The sequence below is a fragment of the Pyxicephalus adspersus genome, chromosome 4 (assembly GCF_032062135.1).
Source record: "Pyxicephalus adspersus chromosome 4, UCB_Pads_2.0, whole genome shotgun sequence".
Classification (NCBI taxonomy): Eukaryota; Metazoa; Chordata; class Amphibia; order Anura; family Pyxicephalidae; genus Pyxicephalus; species Pyxicephalus adspersus.
In genome coordinates, this window is record NC_092861.1 from 7265352 (window position 1) to 7278237 (window position 12886).

At 41.7% G+C, this 12886-nt stretch overlaps 1 protein-coding gene across 5 annotated transcripts in view; it reads right to left on the reverse strand.

The window, feature by feature from the left end:
* The window catches only part of DNMT3A (DNA methyltransferase 3 alpha), a 124322-nt gene that overhangs the window by 60612 nt on the left and 50824 nt on the right, over positions 1–12886 (reverse strand). For 4 of the 5 annotated variants that reach the window (XM_072407306.1, XM_072407304.1, XM_072407302.1 and 1 more), the window contains exon 4: positions 807–1149. In XM_072407306.1, the coding sequence (XP_072263407.1) occupies positions 807–1149 (343 nt within the window). Of the gene's footprint in view, positions 1–806; positions 1150–8688; positions 8800–12886 lie in introns of those variants that run through there. The other variant, XM_072407307.1, reaches the window with a different exon arrangement.

A 12886-nucleotide genomic window follows, 5' to 3' on the forward strand; every position in this document is an offset into this window, starting at 1 on the left:
TATGTGTCATGTCAAAGTTTGTACGCCATATTGTGTGATGTTGTACACGGCCATTCATTTTTTTTTTTATTAGGATGTACAGGTAGGTAGGTGTTCATATGTGATGAGAAGGGACAGGCAGGCAATTGGAAGGTCATTAATGCCAGGCACAATTTACCCAATTTAATATTTTAGGAGCCAAGGTTCTGTGGATCCTGTGCAAGGTTCCTTCCTTCCTTCCCATGGGTTCCTTGAGCTGTGGCTGACTGGCCTGCAAAGTTCAGGGTCTGAGGGCACTTAGCAGGCCCACAAGCACGTCGCTAATGATCTTTTTACATGACCATGAAAATTGAATTAGGACCAGTATGGGACATTCTGCATTGACTAATCATTGATCTAAACTGGCATTTTTTATCTTAGCAGGGATCCCCCATGACCTAAACATTTTTTTAAGGGTTCCTTTTTAGTTAAAAAGGTTGAGAAAGGTTGTGTTATAATCAGGGTCGGATTTCAAACAAGGCCACCTAGGCCTAGGGCAACATGGCCAATAGGTGAAGCATCTATACTGTTATTGTAGCTTTAATATTAATATTATTATGTATATTATATATAAAAATGCTTAGCATTAGGCTGTTCTGCCCAAAATCATGGCTCCCAACATTGACCTTCCACTATCACCATGACTAAGCTTCCATATTTGTCCTATAAACACAAGCTAGCTGGACTACAAAGAAAAAAAAAGTACAAATCCAGCCCTGGTTATAGTGATAAGTGAATGCCCAGCTGTGTAACCCCCAACAGACCCACAAGTCATTCCCAACACCTACTTTTCTCTGTGTTATCCAAAAAGCTCCGGCGACCTCTCTTCTTCGGGGCAGACAGCATGAGCACATCATCATCCACGTCCTGAGGGTCCGACCCATCACTCAAGTTACAGCGTCCATTCTCCAGCATGGTGTCCCCTTCTCGGAGATCTTCCGGTTCGTATTCACACTTCTTCCTCTCATGCGGACTCTGCTCTGAGCTCACCCTCTCCGGTGTCTCAGGCTTCAGCTGGGCATTGACAGACTCCACTTCTCCATTGTGCCCAAGGCCTGCGTGGCTGGTGGTTGAGGACATGTGGCACTTAGGGACTGAGGTGACGTCTTTGGATGCATTGAGACTTTCCACCTGTGTGAAGAGAGAGTACAGACCCAACATCAATATACAAGGAAAAACATTTTTTGAACAAAATTGTAAAAATTTGACTATATGCAAACTTTCAATCGAGTTTTCCAATACTTAAATGCTAATCTTAAATACAAAAGTACTTCAGAAGGTAACAATGCAGTTGGTTCTGCAATGAAATCACACAGTAGTTCTGTCACCCCGAGGACAGGGTAGTCTTAGATGAACATTATTACTAAAATTATTAATCATAATCATAATATAATTAATAAACAGGGTTTATATTGCGTCAACATGTTACGCAGCTCTAAGTGATAAAGGCGTGCAATATGACATTTCACAACCGCCATGATAGTGGCCAAAGTTTTCCGCTCCTTCTCGGGCAACTTTTTGCTGGGACTGCATTATGACATAACCCCCCTTATAAAGCTCAACCAAATATCGGTGTACAAATGTCAGCTTTCAAATACGTTCACAGCTCTTTTTTTGGACAAGGTTTGTAAGTTGACCTTCAGATGTCAATGGAGTCCATACATTGCAGGTAAGTCTTCCCTGAGCAGTTCACGGCATGATGTGCCGGCCTGACGCTTGGGGTAAAATGGTATTTTTACCCCAAGTGTGAGGCCAGCACATCATGAGTGTCGGATTTTGCCCACTGGGCACATGTGTACCAGGCGGACAACATGCAGATTCCTCAGCAGAGGCCCAACAATACAGATGGGATTATAGAGACTGAGAGAACCAGGAAATAGGGAATGGTTACCCTGGCAACCATGGAAGAAGCTAGGCTTTTCCCTCCGCAGCATCCACAGGCATAAATCAGGCCTCGGCTCAGCGTTTCATCTATTATTCAGAAGGCCGGGGCAGCCGGGTTAAGTGTTGATGGTGCTGACAACCCCCAAGTGGCCCCTGGTCACACTCAGGCTGTAAGTGATAGGTGGGCCCCTGACACAATTCAACATGGCGGCCGTGAAAGGGATTTCCTGACAGAACCGTCAGACTCAATTTATCAGTAATGAATGAAAGAGGAGTGATTGTGCGTCGTCCATCGGGGTCTGGCTTGTCAGCCACAGGGGAGGAAAAAACCTTAATATGAACCACTACTATATCCATAGTACAAAATGTCACCCATATGAACGGAACAGCACTGAAATTAGAACCATCGAAATGGATGAGGATAGAGGCGGGCAAAGGTGCAAAGTGCAAAGGGCCCGGACCCTCCTCAGCTAACAGATGCTCCCACAGGGGCCCCATTTCTGACCAGGGGCTAATTGTTGGCTATATCTGCTACTGGATGAGGATAAACGCTTGTTAGGATGAGTTGAACAGGCCTATTTTTCAGCTGTACAATACATCTATGTATACCTAATAATGGAAGGCTGAGGGACCCCGGGGCCACTTTCTACAGCTCCACTCTAGGGCGGGACATTGGCAGGGGGATTAGAAGATTGTAAGCAATCCTCCAGGGTATGATGCCTGTAATAATAATGTACAATGATTTATTTTACAGGTTACTAGGTGGATTACTCCATAATGACAGGTTCATATCATAAAAAAATGATGTCACTTTACAGCATATCTTGCTACTGCAAATAACTGCCTCCCAGCACCCCGCTCTTGTTATTAACCCCTCGCCTACGCTACGGGGGTATGCCATTTAAAGTAGAACTCCTGAGAGGGGTCAGAGAGTCCCTGAACATCCAACTACCTTCTCTATGGGCAATGGGCAAAATCAGACTCGCATTGGGAAAAAGAAGCAAAATATGATAACGGAATGAGCAAATATGGCTATGTCCATATGAAACTGTAATTAAACCTAACCCTTAAAATGTAAACGGAGAAGGATGCAAAGTCTGCTTAGACCATGAACAAATTTGGCTGCACCCAGGTACATCTAAAATGTATCATTTTATACAGAAACTAGGCTCCAATACAGTGTTTCCTAACCAGAGTTCCTAGGGTTACTAAGGGTTCCTTGAGCAATGGGCAAGCTGACCAGTTCCCTACAGCCTCCTTTCATGCATATCTCTCTCCAGAGGCAAGAAGTTTCAGGTGCCATGGTGTAGTAATTGATGCATGCAACTGCTGGAGTTACATCCTCCTGGCTCAGCCAACCAAGGTGGCCAGGAACCTCCTGAACGCAGAAGAAGATGAGGAAAAGATGGCAGCGTAATTTGTTGGATGTTGAGAATGTGCCAAAAAAGAAGCAACTACTGTTTGCATGCAGGTCAGCTACTTAATCTGAGCCCCAGCCAAAATGGAAGACAAAAGATGGTGGACACAGTAGAAGATGGAAAGAAGGTGGAAGTGTCTTCTGTAAAATGTTGAAAATGAGTGCTGGGATAAAGGAACCACCATGTACATACATGGAGATTATACATCATCTGAGGCCCAGCCAGTGAGGAAGACAGAAGATGGTGGACACAGAGGACAGAAGGTGACAGAAGCGTTATATAAAAAAGTTAACAATAAGTACCAGGATTACCTATTATGTACACACATGGGATTTAAGTAATCTGAGGCCCAACCAAGGAAGAAGACAGAAGATGGAAGAAACAGTGGAAGATGGGAGGAAGGTGGAAGCGTCATGTGTAAGATTTTGAGAATGAGTGCTAGGATGAAGCCACTACTTATATGTGAATATCACATCATCTGGGGCCAAGCCAATGAAGAAGATGGAAGATGGTGGACACAATACACAACAGGAAGAAGATGGAAGTGTCATCTGTAAGATGTTCAGAAAAAGTGCTGAGACGAAGCAGCTACCACGTCCATGTTCATTTACAGACAGTACATCATTTGAGGCCCAAACAATGAAGAAAATGGAAGATGCTGGAAACAAAAGACAACAGAAAGAAGAAGGAAGTCCCACTCATGAGATGTTGAGATGCTGAGATGTGCTGAGATGAGGCAGCTACCACGTACATGCATAGGATTTATGTAAACTAAGGCCCAGCCAACAAGGAAGACATAAAATGGTGGATACAGTAGACAGTGGGAAAAAGATGGGTCTGTAAAAAGAAGTGTCGTCTGTAAAATGTTGGAAAAAAGGCTCCATCTAAGAAACCACAATGTACATGCATGGGATTTAAGAAACCAGTGAACAAGACAGAAGATGGTGGATGCAATAGATGGTGAGAAGATGGAAGCATCGTCCGTAACATCCGTAGCCAAAGCAGCTACCGTGTACATGCATGGATAATATGTCATCTGAGGCCCGGCCAATGTAGAAGACATAAGATGGTGGACACCATAGATGGTGAGAAGATGATAAAAGTGTCATCTGTAGGGCGTTGGGAAAAAGTCCCAGAGACAAAGCAATTACCATGAGCATGCATGTGATTTACGTATTCTGGGGCCAAGCAAATGAAGAAAGCATAATATGGTGGCCACCATAGATGGTTAGAAGAAGACGGAAGTAACATCTGTAAGATGTAGGGAAAAAGTTCCCTTGATAAAGCAAATATCATGCATGCATGTGATTTACGTAATCTGAAGCCCAGTCAATGAAGAAGACAGAAGTTTGAGGACACAGAGGAAGACAAGGAAAAGATGGAAGCAGTGAACGGGCAGTGACAGGGACAAAGGCAGAAGCTTGCATCTCTTTAGGAGGGTTACCTGAAAGGTGGCTCTGGGGGAAAAAAGAACCTAAAACATTTTGTTCCAAATCTGTCAGCTCCCTCCAGCCCTCTTCCTCATTTTTAGAAAACCTGTGTTTGCAGAATCTTTACCTGCTATCACTCAGATCCGGCATTTAATCTGTCATCTCGGTCCCCGCCCTACAGGCTCTTCTTTGATGTGTAGGCTGGAGGGCAAGATTATAACATTAGGGCTGTCAGCACTGGAATCCCGGTAAGGGGGGTGGGGGTCGGGACAGGTGTAGGAGAGGGGGTAAAGTCAGGACACTCTGTACTCCAATGAAGGGGTGCAAGCTTGGGCAATGCATGGAACCACAACTCCCTGCAAGAATAGGCGGCCCGTTATTACATGCTATGATAACAGACTATTACAGTCTGTACACACTGACAGCATGACTATTAAACGGCCACTAAACATGAAGTATAAAGCTGATGAATGTAAAAGAAAAAAGTTTAAAACTTTTGCTACATATACACCCTCATTTTCAGCTTTCATGCATTTTTACAATCTTTGCACTCCCAATCATGCATTACTAGGTTCTTCTACGGGGCCTAAATATTGACCCACAAAAAAAGACAACATATCATCAACATTATTCATAGATGGTATATATTTACAATATCATATTTACAGGCCCAATCTGTCTGATTGGTTTGAGGACCCATTTATACCTATGCATGCGTAGACAGGTATCAACTACATCCACAGGCCAAAAACTACAATGTGCTTTTTTCCAGACCATCATTCATCTTTTCACCATTCATTCATGCTTTTGTGTATTTATTATTTGTACTTCTTAAAGACTCCACTGAAGAAGTTTACCATGTGAAAAAATAAGTACAACCCAGAAAATGTTTTGCCTTTTTTTTAACATATTTAAAAATTAGAGACATATTAAATTTTTAGGGGCTCGTGGAATCGTCCCTACAAATATGGCATAGTGTAGTCTTCTTCCAATGTTCCTTTTGGAAAGACTTCTTCCTTCCACATATTCTCTACAGTTTAAGTGGCTGCTGGTTCAATCTACTTCTGGTTGTAGATGTATGAACTTCAATGCCAAGAATTAACTGTAGGTCTTGGCATTGCTGTTCTTGGAGACTTCATTTAGTAATAAATAGTCAGCTTTTGGGATACATTTGCTGGGCTAACCAGTATGGACTTTAAAAATCTAGACAAGTGTTTCCCAACCTTTTTAATATAGGGGATCCTTGAACCAACTTTTCATGTCCTAAGGAACCCCTGTTCACACTTTCACACTGTTCACACGTTCACACTGTTCATAACTTCTTTATCCACAGCTCAATTAGCATAGTGCTCAGTAGGAAGAATGACTCTTACATTTCGGGCCATTGGAAAGGCTGCCGCCCCTATAGATAGCCAAAATGATCCCTGGTGTCAGTTAAACTGACCTGAGAGGCACAAACTGCCCACTGCCTAAGGAACCGCAAGAAATCTTTGGAGGAACCCTGGTTGAGAAATACTGATCTAGACCATGCGTGGACCATGGACCGCTTTCCTAACAGTGAAGTGATTGATTTCAAATAATTTGTTGATCTTTTCAAATTCCTTGGCCAGACTCCTAGACAATCCACAATCTTCTTCGGAGGGTCTTATGCTATTAAACACTTACTAATTGCCCCCGGAGAAGAACAACGTTGACCTTCTTGAGTGAAAATCTAGTGGTTATTTAGCAGTCCCCCCATGTCTTTAGCAATCTGCCATGGTGGATCACTATATGATCAGTAAGTGGAGATGACCACAGTCTTTTCCTATGGGAGAACACAACTGGGTGCCCCCTCCCTCTTCATAGAACTAAACAGAGCCTTGGGTACTGCATTGATTTGTTCTAGAGTCTCTGGAAACTTACAAAATTTGTTTCCAGCTACATAAATTTGACATGTGTAAGCAGCTTTAGGGATGTTGGCATGTGGGCATGGTTTGAAAGACCTTGAGATCTATTTATAAACCTTTCCTCTTATAACTTATCCAACTTTTATCTACAATCTACAGATTCTTCACACTGGACTCAGAAAATGGTATGAATCAATTTTTACAATTGGTACTTTTTCTAATAGAATCCAGTGTGGAAAATGTGAGAATTTTGGGTTAAAGGTGGGTGAATCTTGGATGGAAACATTTAGAGATTTGATAATGATATATATTTATATATATATATATATATATATATATATATATATATATATAAATCTAACAGCTTCCATGAGGTGTACTTATAGAATCAAATGACTGTAGATTCCCTGTATTTTCTAAAGGCCACAGTAAATGGGCCCAACCTAAACCACATTTTGTAGTTGTTTTAAGATGATGTAGTGTGGGATTAGAACCTCTCTGGTAGATTTTTCATCATTACCTGTCAGGACAGTAAAGTGTTCCAACAAGGGGGATAAGAACTTCTGGAAATGTTTTAATGCCGCCTGTGCCTTACTGTTCCTGAATTCACATGGGGTCATGGACTGGAATTTTAAAGCAGAACCCAATGAGATAGATAAAAACCTACCCCAGTGATAGGGTTTCCACTGCATGGCAAGAGGTAAATGCACATTTGGGTCTAGAGGGAACATTAAAGGTACTTTTACTTATCTCGTCCTTTAACTCCTCAAGAACTCACTGCTCCCCTCTTTTATCCACTGCATAATGAGTGGTGGACAGGCCATCGGCATCCTAACTTTCAACTTAGACCTGCTAGCCATGAATTGTAGTACTGTTCTATTTGATACCCCACTTAAGGCCCATTTTCTTCTGCTGCATATATTATATACTGATAATTGTACACAAGCACAGCCATATTTGCTTCAAATATACACATGATTTGCTTCCTACTACACAATGGTTTTGCTTTATCACTCTATCCACTATATACAAATGAACGAGTCAGCTGACTTTATTAAAAACAATTAATGGTATGGCTTCTATATTATCACTAGCTGATCTGATCAGGAGCTCCCCCTAGAGGCCAAGCTGCAAATCTTTATATTTCATGCAACGACAAAAATATGGAAAAGCGAGAATGCTGAAAATTTAAAATCACATACATTTTTACATCAAAGTAAGCCTATGTTGTGTCCAGGCTTTAAGCCCCTATTCTTGACAACATTTACTTTTACTTCTTTCCCCTGCTATGCATTCAACTTCCAGGGAAGAAGAAAGATATGTCCTGTGTGAATCCTGAATAACTCCAGGGATCTTCTTCCCTCTATCAGATGATAATGCAGGGCCAAGCACCAAACACTGCCATTTGAAATGAGCCACAAGCGCTTCCATACTTGGACAGACAATTTATCCTATTGGCTCCTCAGCTAACAGAATAGTGGGGAATGAAGGAAAAGAAAATATGTGCCACCACTCCACCACACCACCAAGAGAACATGTCACTTTGCCTGACTTGGGTAAAGAATAGCTTTGCAATAAAGGATAAACACTACAAACATAACTCCATATACATGCAGTTAAAATGTTCCATCAGTTTCCCATGAAACAGACCGCAAAATCATTTGGCTCTACACTAAACAGAAGATAATACTGATGGCATTTCAGCATACTGGAAGATCTCTGAGTGACTGGATATAACCATCACTTTTTGTACAAAGTCATCAGTAATGGGTTTCGCAGTGTCCCAAGAATCCAACATTCTAGAATAAGGACCTGTTCCCACCTCAACTGATTTTGTGTTAAGCCTTCCCTAGGCATTACAGTTTCTGAACTATGACTATCGAAGATTCAGAACTTCTAAACTCACTGCAAGCTTTCGCGACATCCTGCCTGCACTTCAGGAAGATGAACTATCTCTTAAAAGATCTTACAAGGGTTATGTAGTTGGAGCAATGTCTCCCAGCCACACAAACCCTCATCCCCGGTCACAAGGCAGACGCACACGTTGCTCACCATGGGCCTGGACGGCATCTTGCCTGGGCCTCGGCGTACGTAAGGCACGTGGTGGTGATAAGGCCGTGTACAGCAATGCTGAGAGCCTCACATGTCTCTCTCACTTTCTCTTTCAAGCACTTTTACTAGTTTCCACATCCCGTGTAGAGCGTCTACTTAGAGTACCGTGTTCACCATTGGCTGTCATTTCCTCTAAACATCGACCACAAGTCTCCTCTGTGCTGTGGGTAAGCCTGTACAGAAAAGAGGCACAGACTGGGGACCTTGGTGTAGTGACATCCGTGGAAAGGTCACGTCAAAAAACACTCAACAGACTAGGAGGCTGATTTTGACAAGGGTCAAGGCAGACATTATGTGTTGGAGTAAACCAGAACAGAGGATTGCAACCATCTGTACTAAGAAAAGTCAAATATGCCTCAATGTTCTTCAGGGCCAAACCATGATCTTCAACGTATCATGCGCTTCTCTTTTTTGAAAGTATGGAGGCCACTGTTTGAGATGCTGAACCAACATTTCCTGTATCTAAAGTAGTTACCCTGTATATATTCACCATCCTACAGAATGTTGACCATGGACAACACAGATGAGTCCTAATTAGCCCTAACTTTCTCTGATCAACAAGGACTTCAGAAGATTCAAGGTATCTTACAAGGTACAAAGTTATAAGTTTAAAGTGCATCTAGGCTAAAAGATTTTCTTTATTAATCTTTAGCTTTGGATCCAGTAAGTAATGGTTATCAGGTGTCTATTGGCTTCTGTTCCCATTGTGCATCTATATTGGTCATGTAACTGGGACCAAAAGTGATGAGAAATCCAAACAGTAATGCTTTTTACCAGGATGGATACATATAAAAAATATTTCAACTCTGAACTTGTTATAAAATAGGATGCATGCTTTACTCTAAGTCAGGCAGCAACACCAAAGCTACCCAACACTTCCAGGTTCTTCTGCTGAGAGTCGTAGTTCCTCCTGCTATCTGCAACATTAGCGCAGTATTCTATGATCAATGGCAACCTAAAATGTCTGATTTAGTAGCAGTGTGGAGAAAAACCAAAGATATAAATATTTTTCTCTTTTAATATAAGGTACATTTGCATTTTTAGAAAGGCACCAGGAACAGTATAGCTGCACCAAAATTTAAGGGTCACTGAACTTTTCAGTATTAACCATGCAGAGCAGTTGAATGAGACAATACAGCCACAAGCTAGACGTAAAAGGGGTTGCGGTACCATACAGGAAGAATGCCTGGTCCAGATAACAAGCAGGTGACATGTTTCTCTCCTGGACATTTTTTGCAGACATGGTTCTCAGGACTGTGGTCAGGGTGTGGTCAGACTGCCAGCACCCATGTGCTGTCTGCATCCTTCTTATATTGGCATAGGAAACAGAAGCTGAAGGTGATTTATGTCACACTAATGAGTCCTGAACTCTTTTATCATAACCTCCCTAATGACTAGAACCCAATGGAACAACACGGCATGGGCAAAAGTTGGTTAATATCTTAACATCACCTCTTCCTATATGGCCAAAAGTATACGAACATTCAAAATGATTGCCTTTAGGTGGTTACAGTAAAAAGTGTACTGGTAACGCCACAGACATTTTGGGCAATGGTGCTATCCTTTTGGTAACAGTTTGGGGAAAGCCCCTTTCTGCTGCGTTCCAGTGTAATTGTATACCTGATCACAAAGCAGCTCAATGAATTCATGGCTTTGCCAGTTTAGTGTAAAGGCACTCAAGTGACTCTACTGAACACCTTTGGGAGGAACTAAGGTGCCCACTGCATACCTAGACTTTTGATCACATTTTAAACCTGACCTGGCAAATGCTTTTTCGATGAATAGTCACACGTTCCCACAAACACTTTAAAATTTTTTGGGAAATTTTCCCAAAGTATCGTAGCAAAGGATGGGGGGAGGTCACCTTCAATTAATGGCCATGGTTTTGGAACAGAATGCCCAACAAGCTCATATTTGCTCATATATACACCAGATCGGATTTTAAAAATGGTGGCACAGTTCCCAAAGGCAACATGTCCATTTTGGATGTCTGTTATGATATGAGACGCCAATTTTGATGCCTGTGGTGCAGTTTGCCTTTCTGCCATGATGTTTGACATCTCAGGTCTGAAAGGGCCTTCAGACATTTCTTTTTACATCTACTTCCTATTATGTCACAATCTTTATATGGGATGTGGTGAAAGTTTTCTCACTTCCGGTTTTACCAACTTTCATATAGGATGTGAACAGATTTCTTTCACTTCTTGTTATGTCTGATATCCATCAACCAGGAGGTGCAAAGGTTTACCCCGACTTCCTGTCTTCTAAATACCACCTATCAGTAGGGATGTGCATAAATTTCCCTCAATTCCTGTTCTGAATACCAATCAAATATATTGTGGGGCGGTTTTTGATTTTTTTCTGGCATGCATAGGTTAAACATAAATAGATAAAAACTCTTCTACACATGAACATACCCAAAAAAGTTGACCAAGGTTCTAACCTATCAATGCATATCTTACGGATCTTCCTTTAAAGAATTTAAAGTATTTAAAGGGAATGTCCATTTTGGCTCTTCATGCTTGATTCCAGAATGCAACAGATGCAGAAGAAGCTGTTTACAAGCGCCATGTTGGCAGACAGGTCATATTTTCCCCCTGTTCCTCCTACAGCATCGCCCTCTGCACTTTATTTGAATGAAGGCCAGTTGTATTTCAGTATCTAAATAAATGTTGACAGTTTTCATCACTCATCAAGCTTATCCCAGGTGGAACGGATAGAAGATCCCTCAACTTCCACAAAAGGTCCAGCCGATTCCTAGAAATAACCACAACAGATGTTTGGCCCAACACCCTTTCTTTTTTTTTGCCAAAAATTCTGGCGGCTACATTTGCTGGTATTGAGTGCCAAAAACATTCAATCCATCTAAAAAGAAACCAGCTCAGCAGAAGAAGAGAAAGATGGAGAAAAAGACAAGGAGAGAAAGTGAGGGGGATATAAAACTATGGAGTGATGAAGGAAGGTTAATAGGAACTGTGTGGTAATAAAGAGAGAGAGAGAGAGAGAGAGGGAGAGAAAGAAAGAGATAGAGGGAGTGAGAAAGAAAGAGAGAAAGAGAAGAAGAGAGAGAGTAAAACAATAAAGAGAAAGAAAGAGAGGGAGAGAAAGAGGGAGTAAGAAAAAGAGAGAGAAAGGGGAGTAAGAAAAAGAGAGAGAAAGAGAGAGTAACAGAGAAAGAGAGAAAGAAAAAATGAAAGAAAGAAAGAGAGAGTAAGAAAAAGAGAGAGAAAGAAAGTGAGGGAGAGAAAAAGGGAGTAAGAAAGAAAGAAAAAGAGGGAGTAAGAAAAATAAAGAGAAAAAGATAGTAACAGAGAAAGAGAGAAAGCTAGTGAGAAAGAAGGAAAGAAGGAAAGAAAGAAAGAAAGAAAGAAAGAAAGAAAGAGAGAGAAAAAGAAAGCAAGAAAGAGAAAGAAATGGAGGGAGAAAGAGAGAGGAAAAGAGGGAGACATAAAGAAAGAGAGAGAAAAAGAAAGCAAGAAAGAGAAAGAGATGGAGGGAGAAAGAGAGAGAAAAAGAGAGAACAAGAAAGAAAGAGAGGGAGAGAAAGACAAAGACAGAGTAAGAAAAAGAGAGAGTAAAAAAGAAAGAGAGGGATAAAAAGAGAGAGCGAGTAAGGGAGAAAGAGAGATAAGGAGAAAGAAGGGGGAGAGAAAGACAGAGAAAAGGAGAGAAAGCGAGGAAGAGAGAGAAGGAAAGAAAGGGAGAAAAGGAGAAAGAGAGAGAAGGTAAAGGAGAGAATGAAAGACTGGAGAAGACTAGACTGGAGAAATAGGACATGAGGGTCCATAAAGGTGAGTAACCAAGGAGATGGGGTGGAAGGCTAAGGGGAGCTCAGACTCCAACTTTGAGCTTTACACCCTTCAGACAGCCCACCTTCCAATGAGTTTGTCCAAGAAGTGAGGAAGAGCTTCAAGTCTGAAGTTTGGGGCCTATATGAAGTCTGAACTTTGGAGGCCCCCCCCACCAAAAGCACCGAGAAAACAGACCATGAAAGAGATCGACAGGTTACTAAAGGTTTCTGCTCCTTGCCACCATTATTTGGAGTCTAGTAGGACAGGTTCACTTTAGATTCCTCAACCATGGTGGGTTTCCATCAACGCTTCTGTGAAACTGAGCTGATACTGCAAACTCAGCAGTT